Source organism: Protobothrops mucrosquamatus, unplaced genomic scaffold, assembly GCF_001527695.2.
Source record: "Protobothrops mucrosquamatus isolate PMUCROS unplaced genomic scaffold, P.Mucros_1.0 scaffold2583, whole genome shotgun sequence".
NCBI classification, from domain to species: Eukaryota; Metazoa; Chordata; class Lepidosauria; order Squamata; family Viperidae; genus Protobothrops; species Protobothrops mucrosquamatus.
In genome coordinates this window covers 188672-211182 of record NW_015388639.1, presented here as the reverse complement: position 1 = coordinate 211182, position 22511 = coordinate 188672, and the positions used below count along the sequence as shown (strand labels likewise).

Sequence of the window (22511 nt, the reverse complement as noted above, 5' to 3'; positions counted from 1 at the left end):
TCTTAATTTTATTGTGCTTGTCTCAGAGAAGAGGGTGCCTGACAGATGACTTCCAAGCAAATCTCAGCTTTGAGGTTGAGGGTGGAAAAGGATATATAAAGATTCTGGGAGATAGAACTCAGACATCCATGCCTTAATCCCAACTACTTCCCACTATTTTTTTTATTTTATTACATCACTGAATAATTTCTTATACCTAATCAGGGGATGGGATGAGTTGTAGGTTCTGAAACAAAAAGACTGCCCATTTCTGTATGAAGGGCAAGAAAATTGCTTCCTACTTGCAGCTAGTTTGTATACTTTTAACTACTAGGTTCATCTTATTATTTTTACTCTATAATCTTATTTTTTAAAATCTATTAAGAAAATTCATTTTTCAAAAGTCTCTCAAAATACAATCCCTTAGAGTGATATTGGTATGTCTGAAGTGTCTATGGGTTGAAACATTTGCAAAGTCAAAATGCTAATGAATAACTTAATTCTAGTTCACACATCTTTATAAAGTTAATTGTAGGCAGCTATGATCTCAATAATTAACAACAACAACATCTTATAAATAGCAGGCCTAAATAGTTATTATAATAAATCTCAACCACTAGTTAATAATTAGGTTCCAAAAACCTTTTCCCGAGCATCATTAATACTTTACTTCTTAGATTAGCCTTGATGGTTTTTAAAGTTTGGTGATGTTGAAAACTTGCAAACCAATTTCCAAACACACCTGGTTGAGTTGCACAGATGGAAACACATTATTTTGTACCTGGAAAGTGATATCAAGGAATAAAGCTCACACCCACTATCAATTGTAAAAGTCCCAAGCATAGCTAAATACCTCTTTAGAAGAATGTATTTTCTTTTACGGTGAACAGAAATTGTAAAGGTGGGATTGAGTAATTAATTCTCTTATATGAGAGGAAGACTGTCCTGATTTAAATGAATATTCTTTATACAAGGACAAACATATAAATTATTTAACTATGTGTGCAACTACAAAAAAACAACTAAACAGCCAGAAGATTCTACAGAAGAAAACTATAAACATTAGAAATGTAAGGTCACCCATATCTTCTGTGAATCTTTCAGCCAAATCAAGTAAATTAGAAATGAACTGCATTCAGGGTCAACTGTACCACTGTAGTCAAAATAAAAATTATAAATTGTGTTTAAATAAAATTACATATAGTTTTGTGCTATCATTCATCAAGAGCTAGGAGTATGCACAATAAAGATGACTAATCAGAGGAGGGTAACAGGGGTCTCATATACCTAGTTATATAAATCACAATTCTATTAACAATAGGTGATTATAAGACTATCTAGTCTTATTTACTATTTCAGTTTGCCAGATGGCCTTTACTTTCAGTGGTGATGGTTCTTTATTTCAAATGTCAAGCTGCATATAAAACAAAATGAATAATCCATTTTACAAGCCATAGTTCCAAACTGTATCTTATCTTTTAACTTTGAATTTGGCAAACTAGTTACCCTTTGGAATGCATATAAATATCAAACTGCAATCCAACTATCAAGTATGTTTGTTATTTTCCTGGAAACACAAATGAAAATAGCAAATTATAATTCCATGTCTTCTCATCCAATCATTTTGCAAATTACAAAGCTTTAAAACTTAGCCATGTAAGAAATAGAAATAGACAGTTCCAGAATAAACTAGTTAGTTGTCAACTTACAACAGTTCATTTAGTGACTATCTGGTTATAACAGCGTTGAAAAAAGTGACCATTTTTCACTCTTATGAACATTGCAGCATTCCTGTGGTCACATGATCAAAATTCAGGCACTTAGCAAATGATTCATATTTATGACAGTTGCAATGTCCCAAGCTCATGTGATCCCCTTTTGTGATCTTCTGACAAGCAAAGTCAGTGGGGAAGCCAGATTCACTTAACAACCATGTTACTAACTTAACTGCAGTGATTCATTTAACAACGGTGGCAAGAAAGATCATAAAATGAGGCAAAACTCACTTAACAAATGTCTCACTTAGCAACAGAAATTCTGAGTTCAATCCTAGGGTAAATAGACAAAGTTGTCCAATTTGGGGAGACCATGAAACCAAATCAAACCTATGGAGATTATTCTTTTTTCTTTATTCCCCAGTGCCCTCTAAGTTCCAGACATACTCAAGGATAAGTAACAAGAAATATACTTATTTCTTGATGTACTAGTTTTGTGTAGTGGTAAAGTATCAGGCTAGAAACTGGGAAACTGTGAGTCCTTATGCCCAAAGCCAGTTAGGTGACTTTGGGCCAGTCATTCTCTCTCAGCCCTAGGAAGAAAATAATGGCAAAACCTTTCCTCAAAAATCATTGACAAGGTAACTGCACAGAGCTGTCCTTGTAATTACCAGAAATCAAGACTGTCTTGAAGGGGGGGGGGTGTATACACACATATGTACATGCTTTAGGTAATGATCAGGAAAGTTACCAGATGGAGTGTTATAAAACTAGTAATTCTGAAAATCATAATAAAACTTTCCCCAATCTGATGTTCTCCAACTTTTCCACCATAAATTCTAATCTGTGTGACTAATGGAAAAATATAATAGGTTTTAAAACATCTTATGAGCACCAAGTTGAAGAGGGTTCTCATAATAAATTCTACCATCAATCTGTTGATGAAAATTTAACAAATTTAATAAGCTACAGCACACAACACAAGATGCTAGAAATTCTAGATGGTGTGTAACAGTGCTATCTAGTTACATAATTCAATACAGTTATGCTCACATATTAATTAAACCATAATGGATTTGGCTGGGTTTTGCTTAAGAAGTCCTATGAACTCAACCACTATGATTTCTATTACATAGTTTATCTTACTGTGATGTATTCAATAAACCATGATACAGTAACTTAGCATAATGTTCAAATATTACTACAGTCACTTTTGGCTGGTTTCTAGAAAACAACTAGCATCACAGCACAAAGTATTAAATATGATGCATAGAGGCATAACATTCTGATGACGCCCTATTGTGGATTTTGTGCTGGGGGGGAATTAAATCAAGTAGGAAAACATGCACAAAAGTAATTTTCCTCAGAACACCAATGGTTATCTTCAAGAGAGAATCAAACACAAAGCTGAGCCTTGTTTCCTATATAAACTTTCACTTCTGAAGAAAGAAAAGATGGTGGACACACAATGTTGCTTGTCAATTTGTCAACCACAGAAAGAAATGAAGGTTTAATAATGAACACTATTGCTGTCACAAGAACAGCATTCTTTTTGATTGATTTTAGCAAATTTCAAAACATGATTTTGGGATTTTCAGATGATTTTCTTGTTTAATTAACTGTTATACAAAATAAAAGTAAAAACCTTGTGGTGTGGTGTGGAATGGCATGGCATAGTGTAGTATTTATGGGAAAAAAAAACTGGCTGAGAATGTATTATTACATCTAGTATTATTAAGACTAGACTTACTGAAGTCTTGGATAACATGGTGAAAATGATGGCTTAGTTACATTCTGGGAGATTTGGAAAATGCCTAACTTGATTCTGCTTGTGTGTTATAGCCCCCACTCCACCCAACAAAAGAGAAACAATTATTTCTATATATATTTACTTTTTTTTAAATGCAGTTTACTCATGCGTATGATCCCAGGATCTGCCATGTGTCACTTATTTTCAGGCAATGTTCTCTGTTGACAGGCCAAAGGCAGTTCCAGATCTCACAAGCCCATAATTCTTAAAGCAGCTTTAGCAAATGCTCTTCCATGGCTTCTGTAGCTTCCAAACACCATGCAAAAGCATGCTATGTTCTCATACAATTTCCAGAGATTCCAGAAGCCGCGCAAGAGCATACCTTATTTGAATACGTCCACTGCACTCTCCAAAAATCACATGAGAATGGGGCATGCTTTTCAGAATAGCTATTGTCAGGTGTGGATGAATGCTGGGAAGTCACCCAAAACATTGTGACATGCCACCTTCAATTGCACCATTAATGATATACACCAGTTTTACAAATCATCCTGTTTAATTTATTACAAACACACATGAAGTATTGCGAAAATGTCAGCTTAGCTACATCTGGAGAAATGTTAGCTGTAAGATAAATACCATACATCTTATCATATTCATAATGCTTTATAATTACCCCGGATTTATACCTAATCACATCACTATTACAGCTTAGGTTTCATGTTTATTTGTTTCTAAGATATATTCATCAAAGAGGACACGAAACTTGCAGTCCTCAGGCTACATGTAAACGCTTTTTATATGGTTTCAGAAATCATATTGTGGATTTTCAGTGGTCAACCACTAAGAAACAAAAGGATTATTTCTTGCCATTTCAGCAGAAAATGAGATATATTACCTTCAAATCTCAGTCCCAACTGCACCTCTCACAATTCTGTCTTCCTCAGTGATATATTTGACTTTCTAACAGTTTTTAAAAATATGGCTACTGAAGTATCCTGACTGACACTTAATAGTTCTATCACTTACTTTTGTCCTGCATCCATTAAGTCTTTTTACTGTTTTATGATGGATAGATGAAATGAAAGAAGAAAATATATTACATATGAAAAATCTTTTAGTCCCTATTTTACACATAATATTAAACCCTGACTACATAGAATATAACTGATCACTTGGTCCATTATATTAATCAAAAGTCAATTAATACAGAAATCAAACACATACTGGCAATCCAAATTTGAAAATCGATGGTTACACTGTCTTTTTTAACACTACAGATTATTTTTTTATATTCTCAAAGCCATAACCCTTGATACAATCCAAATTTTTAATATATAATTCATTATCTTTACATATATTCATATCTTTACATTGTACTGATTTTTTCAAACAATTATGGATATTAAACCAAAATGTGGCAATAGCACGACAAACTAATATCATATGAGTACGTGTCCCTTCACCCATTTCACATTTTCAGCATAGTAGACTGCCCATTTTTCTCTGAGGGAAAAAAAATGATGAAAAAAATCTTTGTTGAGCTAGAAAGAATACTTCATATTCTTTAAGATTAGTAATCAATTTGTTAAAATAAGATTTTTAACTAATATTCACCTTAGCAATAACCTTTAAGTGTTTATACAGAAACAGAAATTCCAATATAGACAATAATTGGGGAGTTTAGCTGCTACTGCCTCTAAACCAACTTGTGAAATCAAGAAATATTTTAATGTAATATACTGTCATTTCACAATGTTAAGCAATCTAAATTTCTTTTGCAATAACGAAATGATTGAAATATTTGACTGGCAATAAACTGATCTAAAGTGTTAATTATCTCCACTTATCAGTACTATCACTTCAAACAATCTCCAGAAAAACACTGTCCATGATTATGGACTGATCCTGGAGTTGATTAAATTAAATGAGGGGTTACAATGCATATAGAATCTGAGCTCTTTTCAACCAAATAATCGTGTAAATTCATTTTTCTTTCCTATTGAGCAATTGTTCCGTGACTGTTCTGTGAAAGAAATGGGGAAAACACACCTATCAGTATAGTTAGATCTATGGTAGTGTAGAAGTCAATTGAGAATACTTGTAATATCTGAAAATGGGAACGCTCCAGGATGGACAAATGGAGAAGAAATATGGGACAGAGAGTAAAAGAGATACAACAGAGTGGTTTGGCTAGAGGGCAAGCAAGATAGATTTGTTGTCACACATGTGGAGACTGGCTCTGGCTCTTTTTTGTCTATCCAATGAGTCCTTCTCAAGGACTTGGTTGGGATAGGCAGATGTTGTTTAATAATATGAAACATTATTAAATATTAAAACTAATTTCAGTGAAAAGCAGTGGTGGGATTCAGCCAGTTCGCACCACTTCGGCAGAACCGGTAGCTAATTTTTTGTTGCCCAGGCCCAGAATGGACTTCCGGAAGCAGCATCCACACAGAGAACCGGTTGTTCACATATTTGAATCCCACCACTAGTGAGAAGCATCGGTTGCCATTTTTCAACCTATCAATATATTCCAATATAAGGAAATATACATAACTCAGGGTTGAACTGTGGTGCTTTCTAAGCTTAACTGTTTGCAGATGCTTCATTACTGCAACAGTGCTAGATAATATTACATAACGAGGTAGTGAAACTTCCTTCAAGTAAACAACCAAGCTCAGAACCACTACTATCAATGTTTTCTTTGAAGCTCTTGAGCAAGCTAGCAGTCAGAAAGCTATAGCAACATATTTGGGTAATTGATTTATATACATGTTGAAAATATAGAGCACACCCCCTCAACCTGTATCTCTAGTTCCAGGGCTAGCAGCCTCTCTGCTTCCACAGCAAACTTGATCTCTTCCCCTTCTAATAATGTATACAATACATTCCATTCCTAAGATACATGCACAGTTTCCTAAAGCCTTCATCAACTGCTCATTCTGTTTTTCACTCCACCTGCCTAGACTTTCTTTTATTCTCCATACCCTTAACGAAAGAAAAAAGCAACAGTAAAAGCTTCCCTTTCTACCCAAAACAGGACTCAATGAAATGAAAGTAAAACTTAAATATTTTGGACATAGAGGGAACCCAGAGTCATTGAAAAAGATCCTGGATATTTGATAAAGTCAAAGGCAATTAAGAAAAGACTTCAGAGAAGAAGATATGATCTCCAGGTACTGATATCTTATCCATGGGTTTACAAGAAGTAGTTTGGTAAACTGATGTTCACCATCAGAGTCAGAAGTGACTGAATAATTAAACAACAGGAAATATCTCTCCCTTTAACCACAAAATGAATCCATTATTTTTCTTACAATAATGATATGAGACAAAGTAATAAGTTTTAATAGTTGTAAACATTTCATGTAATAAAGTAAACATTCCAAATAACCCATAATCATCTACCACCACTTCAAACCCTTCTCCAAGTTGTGGCCAAGTTAAAAAAAACAAAAACAAATTTAGAGGAAATAGTCATATTATCTGCATTTATTACATTTAATTTAAATATTCAGTTAAGTTTGGTATTATCATGTCCCCACCTCTTTCACTCACCTGACTCCCCCCATTTCTGGAATTCAGTCTCCAGCATTACCACTTAAAAGTCAAATCTCTCTTTGGCCTGAAAGGTTGTGCACTTCTGAAAGCAGTTAAAATTACTGATATTTCTAGGCAGGCATTTTAAAGACCTTTAAGCTGAAATATTTCAATATCAAAACACTTTAAGGGATTCATATCCTTTTTTAAAAAAAGATTTGCTCAAAAGGATTTGAACTGGGTAATGTTTTGCATAAAAAACTACAGCAGAACAAATATTTGGTAAACACATTGGTTAGGGGGGAAAGGTTCCTTCAGTATAATTGTCAACACCTCTGTTTCCTTTCAAAATGCTATGTTTGTCTTTCAAGACAAAGATAATTCCATTACTCATAAATTTAAGTGCATCAGCTCTTTAATTTTTGCCCGGCACTTTATTATTCTAATTAGGCAAGCAACAATGAAAAAAAATAATGGTTTCCACCCACATTTGCACATTAGTCATTCTTGTACTTGCTTTTTATTTCCTTCAGTCTCCCAGACAGAAACTGGTTATCTATGTCTATTAAAAAAACAAAATTGGTTTTATAAAATTCCAGAAACATTCCAGTGCGTGTACAAGCATGTATTCACTGAATTTTCATACTGAATATTTTGACAGAAAAAAAATACCAGTACTATTGGTACCAGAAGCAAGAGTATACTGATTTTTTTTTGGTAGGCAAGCTTTATTGCAAGGTTTCCTATTGATAGAGATGAGCATGCTATTCAGGATTTTTCTCTTCAAGGAAAACACATAAAATATTTTCAATACCTTATGGCCAGTAAATGTTCCTGAAGATTCACTAAAGAAAAAACAAAGGCAAATTCCATTGTTGAGCTGCATAAAACCAGAAATCATTTTCCAACTTATCTTTTCTAAACATGAGCTAATTGTGGGTCCAGTGAAATAATACTCAGAAAAGAAGGTAATACAAAGAAAAGCAAAACACTTTTTTAAAAAAAACTCACTGGTAGTTTATTTAGGAAGAGAAGGAAGGAAGAGCGTTTTTTTCCATGCCCGGGGAAAAGGTTTTATTTCATATTCTCACAGCAATACTTTGCCTTAAAAGGCAATCACTACTTTGGCGCCTGATCGGATGGTAAGCCTGGCAAAGCTTGTGAAGGAGGCCAAGTGCCATAATGTTACTTCATAATATAGCCTTCTTAGTATGAAAAAGGCTCTTGTGCACCAGGCATGACATTGAACTAATGGTAAGTCTAAGAGTGATTCAAAACATATTTCTGGAACAAAGTATGTTGAATTAAAGACTCCTGGGTCACTTTTAAATAAAAGTCACAGACTCAAGATTTGGAGGAGGAAAAAACCAAACAATTTCAGGATGTAGAGGCCGATGCCATTGCCAGGGAACATTGCAAGCAAACGCTAACAAGTTAAGTGGGAGTATAAGGGAACGCACAATGATCAACACAACCTTCCTGTGAAAACAAAGGGGGGATAGCACAGTAAAAATACAGGATGCAGATGTTTTAAATTAAATTAGTCAAATAAAGATTTTTTCCCAGCCACTACATTTAAATCTAATCATTTTAATTACATTTCAGCTCTAGTATCACATATTTCAAAATGCAAGTAAGAGATACCATTTTGGAATGTTCTTCCACATAAGCAGTCTCTGTAAAAAAAAAAAACCTAGCACACCACGGGTAAAGGATCTAATGAGTTCTTTCCATAATATATTTTCTGTTTTCAGGGAAGCTGCAGCCTAATGTGATTTTTACCTAAAACTTCTAGTCCATATTATACTTTCTAATCTTGCTAATTACACTGGCCAACAACAGTGGCACTAAACTAGTCCTCTTCTAGTATTTTAAGCATTTCTAGCAATGTAAAAAATAAAAGTAAACTACAAGAATGCCAAACTTTCAAACACTGGTTGCAGTTCAGGAAATATATTTAAGATTGTAAAAGGCTTGCTTATCATTTCTCATACTGAATTGAACTTAACTGAGGCACAGTTAACACAGACAAGAATAACACATACAATGTGTAAATACAGATAGTCCTCTTGACTTGCAACAGTTCGTTTAGTGACCATTCAATGTTACAATGGCACTAAAATAGTGACTTGAGACTGTTTTTCACATGACTGCTGCAGGCATTCCCATGGTCACGTGATCAAAATTCAGGCACTTGGCAAATGATTCATATTTATGACAGTTGCGTGTCCTGGGATCATCTTTTGTGACCTTCTGATAAGCAAGGTTAATGGAGAAGCCAGATTCAATTAACAACCATGTCACTAACTTAACAAGTGATTCACTTGCAGTGATTTACTTAACAACTGTGGCAAGAAAGGTCGTAAAATGTAGCAAAAGTCATTAACAAATGCCTTGCTTAGCAACAGTAACATCTGCTTATAAACATGAACTGGTGGGATTACAAAATAGAGAAAGCTAAAGTATTCTGGGGCTATAGAATTCCAACAGACAAGCACCAGCCACATAATACCCCAGACTTAACAATTGTGAATAAGAAAGTCAAACGTATCTGGATAGTGGGCATGGCAGAACTTGGAGACAGAACTTGGAAAAGAGAAAGAAGTGGACAAAAATCATAAAATACAAAATACAAGTAGAATGACTGTGGCAAAAGAAAACAAAGATAGTATCAATAGCAATAGGCACCTTGGGTACAATCCTAAAACATTTGAAGCACCTCTTGAACATCATTAGCAATGACAAAAACACCATCAGTCAATTGCAAAAGGCAGCTTTACTTAGAACAGTTTACATCCTGTGATGTAAAGCATATCATCTTTTGGGCTACAACTTCTATCATCCCTGGAAAATACTGCTAATAGTCTGGATTAATGGAACATGTCACCCTTCAGATGGTCTGGAAACAAGATGGGAAAGACATGAATACAAAATATACTACTGTGAAAGTATTAGCAGGGAAATAACTCACTTTTATTTCAATGCAAAAGAATTAGTTTACACCACCTTAAGAGATTTATATTACATTGCCATTTCTCACTAAGCATGCTGCCCATATGCTGACCAACAGGTACATATTAATGAAGATAGAAGTGGATGCCAATATTGATGTTACAGGTTTCCCATTATGAAGGGCTACAGTTGGTCCCTATTGAAAGATAATAACATTGCAAGGCTCCCCCTTTATTCTGCACTCTATTTTTTATAATCACACACAGATTGCCAATCAGAGGGTTGTATCAGCTGTGGACAAGAGGAAATGAACTATTTACGAGAACTTATGTTATCAAGCAGATGTTTAAAGGAACTTATCACACAGCGTCTTTGGGAAATAGAAAACGAAAAAGAATATTATTCTGCTTCTGAAAAAGTGGGAAAAGATGGCTATACCATCTAGTTCATGGGTGTCAAACTCAATCGCGTCACGTGACGTATGGTGATGTATTGTGACTTTTTTGCCTCTGCAGAGATGGGATGGGTGTGGCCTGCATGTGACCCATCCAACCCGTGGGCCACCAGTTTGACACCCCTGACCAAGTATTGATAAACTTACTCATCTTTTAACCTGCCTACATTCCTTTTTACTTAAAGTAGTAGTTATAACTATCATCAAATGGCAATAAATTGCTGCCCATTTTGCATGTATTTTTATGCATAATTCAGCAGAAACAAGGCAGAGTAAGGTTTGCACATTTGCTTATCAAAGCTATATTAAATACACCATGATTCAATCAGGCAGCAAATTTTATTGGCTTTAAAAATGAGTTGAGAGAAATGGTACAAGATGTGTTAAATCCAAAGATTTGTCAGACTTAAGCAAATTAAAAACATATCGGCTGTAATAAGTTATGTTAATAGGCAATAATATTTTAAATATCTAAATAGGTATATATTTTTAAAAATGCCATTCTGCAGATTACTCCAAGATAGTGATACTATTTACTTTAGCTGTGGTGTAACAAAAGTACACGCAGCGATCAATTGTAAACAGCAAAACTCAGCAACTGGAAAGAGTGAGAATAATCATATTAAAACAGGATGTATGAAAGGTTATCTTTCTGTTCATAATTGCAACAAAAATCTACAGACCCAATTCCATGAGGATGCTACAGTTTTGATGACCAAAAATGACCATCTTCACCTATTACTATCCACTGTTCCATCCAAGACAGCTCAGCTTCTCAGAATGTGTGTTCTCTGTTCTGCAGTCTTCTGCAGGGTAAATATTTTCAACACGGCACAACATGTCAGCTGAGATCAACCATCTTATTGTTGTTTTAAACTCCCTGGAGCGAAAGAACAGGTAATAGGCCTGTCTTTAGCTCAAACTTGCTTGGTCTTGCCAGAAAAGCCACATAGTGATGGAAAGAGCTCCAAACTGAAGCAAATTGGTTTGTTTTATGAGAGCGGAGGAAATCCAGACATTTTCCATATCTCCTGATCTCCACATCTTGTCTCATTCATCTTGTGACTATAGCAACAGGACTCTTCCAAGTTAGCCTTTTGGCATTTGTATTCTGAAGCCAATATATGAAAACTGCTGGAAGCATATGGATATTCTAGTTCACCATCTGTTAATATTTAATCCATTACTGGATAAGATGAGCAGCCTATTATCAAACAACACCTCAATGTGAAAGTGGGCATAGCTTGATAGGACTACCATTCAAAGCAGAAGGAATCTTGAATTTTCTGGCAGGACGACTGACAAGGCAATACTGTTTCTTTAGATTCAATCCATTCTATTAAAAAGTATGCTGTTTCACTTATCAATATATATTATCTTTCTGAACATACTATAAAATATTTTAAAAGCTGGTTTGCCCTAAGGACTTGCATGCATACACAATTCTTAGAAATGCAGGGAGTTTCATTCCAAGTATTCTGATAATTTAAAAGTAAAGATAAAATTTCCTTCAAGTCAAGCTCAATGTTGATGTAATTTTCTTGGCAGCAATATGGAAGAAGGTTGATATCGTTTTCTTCTGTGACATTTTATCAACATACCATTCTACCCTATAGCTGAAATATTCCTCAAAGAGCTCCCATCCAAGTGCCTGATTCTGCTTAGTTTTCAAGCCCAAGTAAGCGTACCCAGGGAAATGCCACCTGCTGATAAAGTTGCAAAACCTTAAATTTATTGCTCACTTTCATTCTCTTTCAGCATCTGTTTTCAAAACTTTCAAATTCTGTTCTGTTATTCCATGTCAATGTAAACAGCCCTCATTTTTATTCTGGTTAAATTCTAAGACTCCAGAAACAAGAGATCGGGAAAAGTTCAAATTATTGAACTTACACATAGATTTTAAAGAAAACATTATTCTCTCTCCATAAGTTCTCTGGGGATGTGGGTTATGAATCTGAGCCTAGAGTGTGGCATACATATTGCATTCACAACCATCAGTTTATGTATGTATGTATGTATGTATGTATGTATGTATGTATGTATGTATGTATGTATGTATATGTGTGTGTGTGTGTGTACGTACGTACGTACGTACGTACGTACGTACGAATGACCACCCATCTCAAATTCATGAAACTCGTAAAACAATAAAAAGACAACAGTATGCACATAAGCCACAACAGAAATCAATAGAGCCACTGCATAAGTTCAAATACCTCCCAGATCCTCATGCCCAGAGACAGAACAATGTCTTTCAAGTTTTGTGGAAAAGTTGACAGAATGAGCACCATTCTAATCTCTGGATGAATTGTATTCTAAAGAGTGACAAAACCTCTTTTTGGGCCCCACACTCCTTAATAGACAAGATCTGGAATATACTCATCCTCCTGGACTAATGAGACTGGTAGATTCAAATGGGAAGAGTGGTTCCTCAAAAATTGAAAGACCATCCCATCTTTCTAAAACTGTATTAGAGGCAAGTCATTAGCTATAAATAGAAATAAATGCTACATTTTAAACCACTTTGCTAGTATTAAAAAGCAAAATTTTGCTTGACTGTTAGTCCAGTCTTAGGTTTCTCCATGAAGTTGATGTAGAAAGACTCACTGGAAAATGGTGTAAGAAAAATCATTTTGCCAGTATCAAAGTACTTCTTCAATTAATAACTCCTGGTAATCTTTTAAAAACACAACTACTTTTAAAAGAGTAATGGTTATGAAGAATTTTTACAAAATATTTTTGTTAAATCAGAAACTTCAATGAAAATTACTATTTTTGATGGCAGTTCTATCTTTTATGTCTCATTTTTCAAAAAGTAGATAGAAACTAAATGCCTATGGAGATTCTCAGTCATCCAGGTCATGGCTGTCCCAAAGGTGCTTTTTCAAGAGGCAACTGGACTTGAACAGCCCTCTCTCAACAGAAGGGGAGGGATATGACATCATCTATCTCCAGTTTACAACACAGTCCTTTCAGCAGTTCCAAGAAGGCTCCACGCCCATTTGCACCACTCGTGACCTTGAGGACACAGATAAACCTCCAAGTGGCTTCAACGACTCTCTAAAACAGGGGTGTTAAACTTAATTTCATTGAGGGCCGCATCAGCATTGCGGTTGTCCTTGGGGGGGTTGGGGGGGTGTGGGCAGGGTGGGTGAGGCCTACTGGGTGGGCGTGGATGGGGTGGGTGTGGCCTACTGGGTGGGTGTGGCCTACTGGGTGGGCATGGCCAGCTCTACATTGTTCGCATCAAGCGTGCCTGTGGGGGCCTGGGCAAGAGTGGGACAGATCTGAGGGTCTCTGGCAGAAGGGGGTGGGACCGGGGCAAGCGCCAAGGCATGGTGCATTTCTTCATTCCTCACAAAGGGTGACACCTCCCCAGCATGCACCCAGGGGGTGGGGCCAACGTGGCAAGGGTTGGTTCCTCGCTGTTTCTGGACGGCCTTGTGGAGCTAAGACTGAATGCGTTTCAGCATAGATGGCCACAACAAAATTGTACATTGGCTCCCGGCCGGCCTGGACCAGGGCCAAGGCAGCGGGGGCCGTTCCCTCACTGTTTCCAGGATAGCTTTGCGGGCCACACGAAACCACTTCGCGGGCCACATCCGGCCCCCAGGCCTTGTGTTTGACATGTCTGCTCTAAAAGAATGCAAATGACTAGTAGTCTGCAAGGAGTATACCGTAAATCCTTCCATTCTCCACCATCCAGTCAGAGATGAAGAAGCTTCTTGGATGAGAAGTGAAATGTCTTCAAAGAAAAACAAGGAAGTCCCGCTCCCTCTTGAAAAAGCACCTTGGGATAGATAGAGATTAATTTCTGAAACAGAACAAAGTCCATGTCTTACTTCAAATCAATATTATTGGATATTGATTCCAATATTCTTGAGAATGCTGTATTTCTTTGTTTATATTCTGTATAGAACTTTCAAAGCATCAAACAATACCTCTACAAATTTATACCTGAATCATTTACTACAACAAATATAGTTTTAGAATGAAGTCTCCAGGTTGCTCTGAAAATAACTACGTTGGGCCATTATTTTTTGACACGCATCGGGACAGTCAAAGGTTAGAACTCCATACATTTTGGTATAAAAAGTTTACTATTTCATTTGCATTAGTCATTATATATACAAGGTGTAAGAATACATGGATATATATTTGTGTTTATTATTTATATATCTTTTATAAAACAATTAAAGCACTAAAACCTGAACCTATTAGCAAAAGTTTTAAGTGGCTTTCTAAGACACTGAAATTGTAAGGTTAGAGAAGGGATGTGCAATCTTTCAACAATAATGGCCACACAATCTTTTTTTGCATTATTCTATTCATTAAACTTGGATGGCGTCAATGGCATCACTTAAGTGGACAGAATACAGATTTCTAGAAATGTTTTTGCATGCAAGGAGAGTTGTTCATTTTTTTATTCATTCTTTTTTAAGAGGCTTGTTATACCATACCCTTTTATTCACTATGAAAAATCAATTTATCTTCAATGAACTATCGTATTTTGAACATTTCTTTTTCCAAGCAGTTCTAAGATGCACAAAAAGGGATGGGGTAGTCAGTAGTTTATCATGCCTTGCATTCCAGTACTCTACAAATTTTGTCTCTTTCTAAAAATAAATAAATAAGAGGAATCGCAAGGAAGCCATGATGTAACCAAAAACAAATACACTTTTGTGGCATTATTTAATAAGTTTACAGTTGAGCTTCCAGAAGCAAAATCTTTAGTTTAGTCATAAAATACACATCTATCCATCATGCACAACTATTACATAAACTTTTTTCATCAGTTTAAATAAATGTTACCTTCCTGCCAATTTTCTACCCAGTGAGGTAAGTACTACTTGATGTATTTCTAATAGGAGGCAATCGAATTTCAACTTGGAAAGATTAAAAGATGCAGAACTCCAGCTACAGACACTAATTTGCTCTGTCAAATGTTTGGTTGCTGAACTATTTTAGGCAAATGGAAAGTTTGAGAAAAGAACAGAACAGGATAAAAATAGTTTGGACAACTCCCAAGTTACATTTTACCCACTGGTCTCCTGCTCTTTTTAAAAAAATACTATTTAAACAAGTTTCTATATTATTAGTTTTCTAGCAGTGTTAATCAGTAGATCAAACTGGAAAAGACAGCTTTTTATTTAAGCTTCTTACTATCTAAATGAGAAATTGAATGTTCCAATGGGGATAAAATTTAATGTGTTCCTTAAACAAAGATTTGTTATACATTTGTTTTAAACTGGATGTATATGTAATAAGTAAATTACATCATAATAAATAGAATGTTTTATTTCAAATATTTTATCTTTTACTTTCAATTAAATTGCCACATCAAATTATTATAAAATTGATTGTGGCCTATACATACCTACCCAGCAGGATTGCTAGTGCTGTTATATTATTTCTAATTATCTATTGCGGGAAAAAGTTCTAGGAGGCAGAAGTTGTATTCATTAAAAAATGTTATCATATCAAGAACAAAGCTAGACATGTAATTAAATAAATATGGAATAAAAACTTGCTTGTTATAATTTATTTCTGCTCTACTCTAATATACTAATTATTTAATTAATGCAGCAGACGTAGACAATTTAATATTTCATAAAATCCCATCAGACTCCACAACTGAATAATGTAATGGGCAGCCACAATATCAGAGAAATAACCTGTTCCAGTAGTATATTGTCTTTTATTTACAACTACTTAACATTCAATAAAAGGTGGTACAAAACTACAGGTTCAAAAAATGACTTATTTTAGTTAACTACTGCAGATATAAATGGGTTCCTCCCCTGAGCTGTTGGCATCCACCTCAATTCTGTTTCTTACTTTTTATTCTGAATCAATCTAAGTGAAAAAAAAAGTCTTAATACTGGATAAATACAAACAATAATGGGATGGACACATCTTTTAACTGCATAAAAAAGATAACTCTGAACACTATTGATCTCTCCTCCATAATTTTCTTAGCAAATACTTTTAACAAAGGCATCTTATTCCAACTTTTATATAATTAATGTGTGGCTGTTCAACTGATTTTAAGCTAGCCTATTTTCAGATTCAGAGTTCTATTCTGTGATGACAATTTAATGGAACCCCAAAAAGAAGCAATATAAAAATTATCAAATCAACATATCTACATTTTAAAAATGTTACTGGCAGAGACTATCCACCATCATTGACACTCATACTCAAAACTATTTTCCTCCAGGTGCTAGACATGTTGTCTGAGAATTTTGTGAATCCTCTATGACACATCTGGATGGAATCAGATTATAGAATATTAACTGATTCTATTTATGCATTTATTCTTTGGGGCCAGTATATGTTAATTGTTTCCTTGTATTCCTTTTCTAATAGTTTGATTACTATCTATTTGCTGTAACAGAACTATTAAACATTTGCACCATCAATACTGCTAATTCATTATTCCAAGCAGAATTTGGTACCGCAAAGAAATCTGCAAAGAATTGTCTCTTTCTGATCTTGCTGGTATCTTACTTAAGTATCTGAGTACATTTGAAACTGCAGTTTGTAATTCGTTCCAATGCCTGTTTGAAAAGCCAAATGAACTAAAAAATTCTCCACATTTTTTCTTTGATTTAATCATACATATTGCTTAAGGCTACAGAAACACACACATACACACAAATTCTGTATCAAGAGCACTCAAATTCCGTGATAAGAAAAGTTGAATTCAGTTACTTATATAAATTAAATCCATAAGCACATTTTAAAGATTCCCTCATTCCTGAATTATATTATATTCTGCCACTCCTGATCACAGAGAAGGGAAGACTGTCCACAAGGGGTTGAAATCCTGATGCCGAATTTCCGTTTTCCCTCTGACTTCTAAGATTTCACTAGACACCCTCATGTTTTTACTTATACCTTAGCTAACACAAGAGCTGGAAGCTTTTTTTTTTTTTGCTATTGATTCATTTGCTCTTCTTGTTTTGCTATGAAGTTTGCCTCATTTTGAATTATGCCAATTTTTTATGCATCTCAGAACACCAAATTCCTAAATATTGAATGGGGAAAGTGATAAAAGGAAGAGTCAAACATCTCTCTTTTTATAATGTACTGGAATATGTATTTTCTAGGCCAAGGTTGTATCAGTGAACCTATAACACACGTGCAAACTTTAGGTATCTGGTAATTAAGAAGGATACAACAACTATATGATGCTATCATCTTTTTCTTCTTTCTTAATTAGAGTTTGATTCAGCAAAAGATGGCAGCCAACATTATCAGGCAAACCACAACTCCACCTCAGAATAAAGTCATTGCATTTAACTCCCTGTAAGATGATCATATTCTGTACCAAGTCATTAGTGTTATATTCACAATTTATGGTGCCTTTTACAGCTGGCAAGTTATTTTTTCATTTGCCACATCATAGATACTAGATAGATACTATGTAAAAGTCAGGGTCGGTCACTTTCATACAGAAAATAAGGCAGGTAATGACGATTTAAACATTATGATTTGTAGGAAAATATATTAATTTCCACTTACTGACATTAAAAATATACTTAAATTCATGTCCTTTCCATGGATGAATATCATAAACAGGGCAGGAAAGAATCAACATTTTAAAAAAAATGTTAGTTTCTAAAACAGTAATGATATAATTATGAATGTATACTTGATTTTCTAAGCCACATTTATTAGCACTGTTCCAGAGCAACTTGTGCATATATTTTAGCCAAATTTACAAAGTTGGAGTTACAGTTTTGCCATGTAGCTCCTCAGGTATCACGCAAAGAAGACTACAGGTTGAAAAAGAAAGTGGAGGAGGAGGAAGAGGAGTGCTATACCTTGCTGGTCGTTTTTTTGTAAAGCAGACATTACTATTGTGCACTGAATCTCAGAATAGCAATAAGCCAAATTTAAAAGCTGCCTACTGCTTCAGAAATCCAGGTCCAAAGAAATTATCCAGTTACCTCAAAAAGCCTAAGTATAGGAATCATCTTTATAGCATCACGTGGCATCACAGTATCATAATCTCTCCCCAATACACAGAAACACACAAATAGACACACAGAGAGATGATATAACAATTCACACCGACTGACATAAAAGCAGCCCTCTCAAACCTGACCAAAAAAAGATGTCTTACAATTAAAAAAAAACCTACCACTCAATAAATAACAATATATTTAAAAAATAAATTAGCATTTAAGTAAGATTTATTCCTGCTGAAATATATTTTCCATTTTATGGTACATTCTCCAGTCAGAAAGCTGTCTCTCTATCCCACAGCTCAATGTTATGTTACACTTTGCTATGAATCAATATATACTTTCAGCATGTTTTATCACTTCATCTCTTTTACTTTTTTAAGTATATAGGTTCTGTTCCAATAATCTGTTTTTGGCTATACTATACATTTCTAACTAAAAAGTTTATCAATAAAAGTCTTTAAGAAAGACTTAAAGTCAATTTTCAAAAATATGACACTGCATGCAACAGAACTTACTTTAACATTTAGAAAGGATTAACTGTGATATGAACATGTCAATTTGTTTCTCTCATTTCATGTTAGTGGCATCTGTAAAGGGAGTATTTAAACATCAGCATGCTTGAAAGGTAAGCTCCAGTTTTGATTCTGAATGCTAAATAACAGAAAATATTTGGGACAAATTCAACCTATTTAAACTAATGTCATCTTTACTAAATTTATAGCTATTTCTCCTAAATGTGAGACATTAATTAACTTAATCTTTAAAAAAAAAAAAAAAAAACTTTCTTGCAGCTTATTTCTTTGAGGTATCAAGACTGTATTGCTGCCTTCTTAATCTGCTTCTCCCCTTAACCTGATTCAATCAATGGTGGTTTTATCATTAAGTATCAAAAAGGGGCAGATTATCCCACAAATTAATTAGCACCACACATGCTGCAGAATAAGACAGTGATATATAAGAAGAATTTATAAACAGTGTTTACCTTAATACTTTTCCTACTGCTTGTAGAACCATTTTGCAACTTATTCCAGTTTTGGGAGTTTGAGAAAGTACAGGTCTTTCACTGCTGTGGTTACAATGATCTCCAACCATGTTCGAAAGAGGCAGAAAGAGAAGTGGAGAGAGCAGTGGTGGTGATGAGAGAAAGAGAGAGAGAGAGAAAGAGAACTAGAAGCTGCTGGTACCTATTTCGATAGCTCACCCTCTCTTTCCTATCCTCCTCAAAAAAACTAGTCCAACTACATTCACAGAGTTCATAGCTTACTTCACTCTAACCCTTCCTCCTTCTTTACTTCAGCCAATAAGAAAGCAGCAATGGAAACAGGAAAAAAAAACCACCCTCAGCTAGAAAAGACAAACAGCTGCTCCTTTTTACAAATTCTTCAGTAAAAGCCAAGCCTGGGAAGTTAATGCCAATAAGGAAGCATCTGAATCGGGTTTTTTTCAGGCTGGCGCCGGCTGTAAAGCAACACAAGGGAAGTAGTGTGGGGAATAAGCAAGCTTCTTTCAAGCGTCCAGTTTGTACTACAATTTTATTAGGGATGGTGCATGCACAGAGGAGAGGAGGGAACTGCTTTAATTTGTAGCATATTAAAAAACATAGCTGAACAAACAAGTGAAAATATTTCATGATAAGCAGTTTTCTGCCTAAATCCTTATTCCTCAAAAACATCAACAAGCCTTTACCAATTTGTCTTTCATAACTAAGAAGCTCAATCTGATTTTTAACTTAGTTACTAATGTATTTACCAAACCATAATTTTTCAGAGTTGCATTGCTTCACAGTGCTTATCAAAGTATACTAACCTAAATGTTCTAGTATTCTGGCACTAGAAAAGTTCAGATAAGATTTGACTGAAGTTAGTCAACAAGCATGGCATTCAACATTTCTTAAATCACTAATGCCTATCAACAGTGATGGACTATAAATACTTGAATAAAGAAGATACAAATCATACATCACATCTTTGTCTCAAATGCAAAGAACTGCTTTTGTAATAGCAATGAACGGCTAATTCAACACTGGAAGGTATTTTATAAGTATGCTCTATTACAGTTTTAATTCGTTACCAACAGTGTCACATTTAGTGAGAATTTATCTATTCTACAGATCTCTCAATTCAAACATAATTTTAACAAACATCAACACTAGCTAGCCTCATTCATATCCTTATAGTTATGAAACAGGCAAAAGGAGGAGAAAAGTTGTAACTAATAGTGAAGATTCAATAACACTACAAATGTATAGTAGGAAAATTAGCTAGTTAGAGTATAAAGGTAGTCAATAGTAATGATCTGACCTAGGCATGTTTTTTTAATGGTTATTTTAAGATGTGTTTAGCTACCCAGTGTCATATTTGCAAGATGGTCTGCTATATAAATGTATTAAATAAAAAATAAATAAATAAATACAACTATGTCCAATTCTTCGGAGGGGAGGATAAAATAGTTTATAAAATCAGTTTATGAGGAGGTTAAGTAGATTTTTTCCCCCAGGTATACCTCATCATCCATTGGAATACAAATATATTTTCTGTCTTGTACGTTAAAATAAACTGAAGGAGATAAGATTGTGCAATTTGTCTAATAAAATTACATATCAGTATACCAGGGTCCCCCAACCTTTCTGGCTCTGCAGACTGGCGGCAATGGTGGTGAGGGGACAGGGGATGGTTTCACACGTACACACTCTGCTGGCACAAATGCTTGCTCGCCCGCTGCTTGCACAGCCTAGTTCCCAAGGGGCTGGAGGCCTGGAACTGGGCTGCAGACCAGGAGTTGGGAACCCCTGTAGTAGAGCAAATGTCTACACTCTCATTTTCCACTTTCAATCTTATGGTCAAATGTTCTCGTGAGAATCAAAGAACATACTGCCAATAAAGATTTCAGCAATTTATTATTTATTTTATTTATTGAATGTATTTGCTGTCCATCTCATAACAATGTATTTGCTGTCCATCTCATAACAATGTATTTGCTGTCCATCTAATAACAGCTACAGCTTACATTAGCGGTTCTCAACCTATGGGTCGCGACCCCATTTGGGGTTGATCGACCATTTCACGGGGTCGCCAAGCAAGGCTGTCCGCCATTTTTTTCCCTTTTTCCAGCGGGTGCCTTACCTCCCTTGAGCTGGGCCAGCTGGTGGTCGGCCTGCTCTGTCTCTGCCGCTTGCCAGCTACGCCTCCGCCGGTGCAGGGGGCGGAACCACGCATGCGCGGCGCTCCCAGGCAGGGAAAGTCCCCGACTTACGACCGGTTGGGTAGTCCTTGACTTACAACCGGTTTAGTCCTCGACTTACGACCGGTTTAGTCCTCGACGTACGACCGGTTTAGTCCTCGACTTACGACCGGTTGGGGGTCGCGGCATTAAAAAGGTTGAGAACCACTGGCTTACAGCATTAAAACATTAAAATCCTAACAAATAAATATATCTAAAACAATAGAAATAGAAATCCCAATCAAGATAAAATTATAGTTAAAAGATGGGAAGGGGGGGAGAGAATACGTAGGGTAGTGGTGGTGGTATTGCCTCTTAATTCATCAATGAACTCCAGCATGAAGCTCCCCAATTGTGTCCCCAAAGCTATTTGGCAGAGCCAGGTCTTCAGGCTCCTGCAGAAGGTAAGAAGGTTGGGAGTCAATCTCACCTCAGAGGGTAAGATATTCCCAAGGGCAGGAGCCACAGCAAAGAAGGCCCTTCTCCTGGACCCCGCCAGTCAGAATTCTTTGATTGGCAGGGCCTACAGCATGCCTCCTCTGCTAAGGCAGGTGAGGTGGCTTTAAAGATAATAGCCAACACCCAGAATGAATTTCACCCAGAAGCAGATTCATGAAGTAGTGATGTAACATGGGTCATCCTAGGGACTCCCAAGAATTGCCTGTACCTCCATACTCTTTCAAGTATAGCTAAGCTTGCTATATTTAAGCCAGTAATAGTAAAACACACTTCACATCTAATGTAAATGGACAATAAAACAAACAATACTGAGAATTTAATTACTCTGTAGAGAAACTTTCCATCATTGAATATTTTTTAAAAAAATAATCCCTTTGAATGAGAAAACATTTCCAAAATGTAGGTTCCATATTATGTGACTTCCAATGGAAATATTTATTTAAAGAAAGATGAGTATAAATCGA

General features: G+C 35.5%; 1 protein-coding gene across 2 annotated transcripts in view; it reads right to left on the bottom strand.

The window, feature by feature from the left end:
• MOB2 (MOB kinase activator 2) overlaps positions 1-22511 on the bottom strand; it is a 53089-nt gene that overhangs the window by 19849 nt on the left and 10729 nt on the right. Inside the window, exon 1 of one of the 2 annotated variants that reach the window (XM_015825286.1) lies at positions 19352-19623. The exons of the other annotated variant lie outside the window; for it this stretch is intronic. Coding sequence (XP_015680772.1) covers positions 19352-19461 — 110 coding nt within the window. The 5' untranslated portion in view covers positions 19462-19623. Of the gene's footprint in view, positions 1-19351; positions 19624-22511 lie in introns of those variants that run through there. 2 annotated transcript variants of the gene reach the window in all.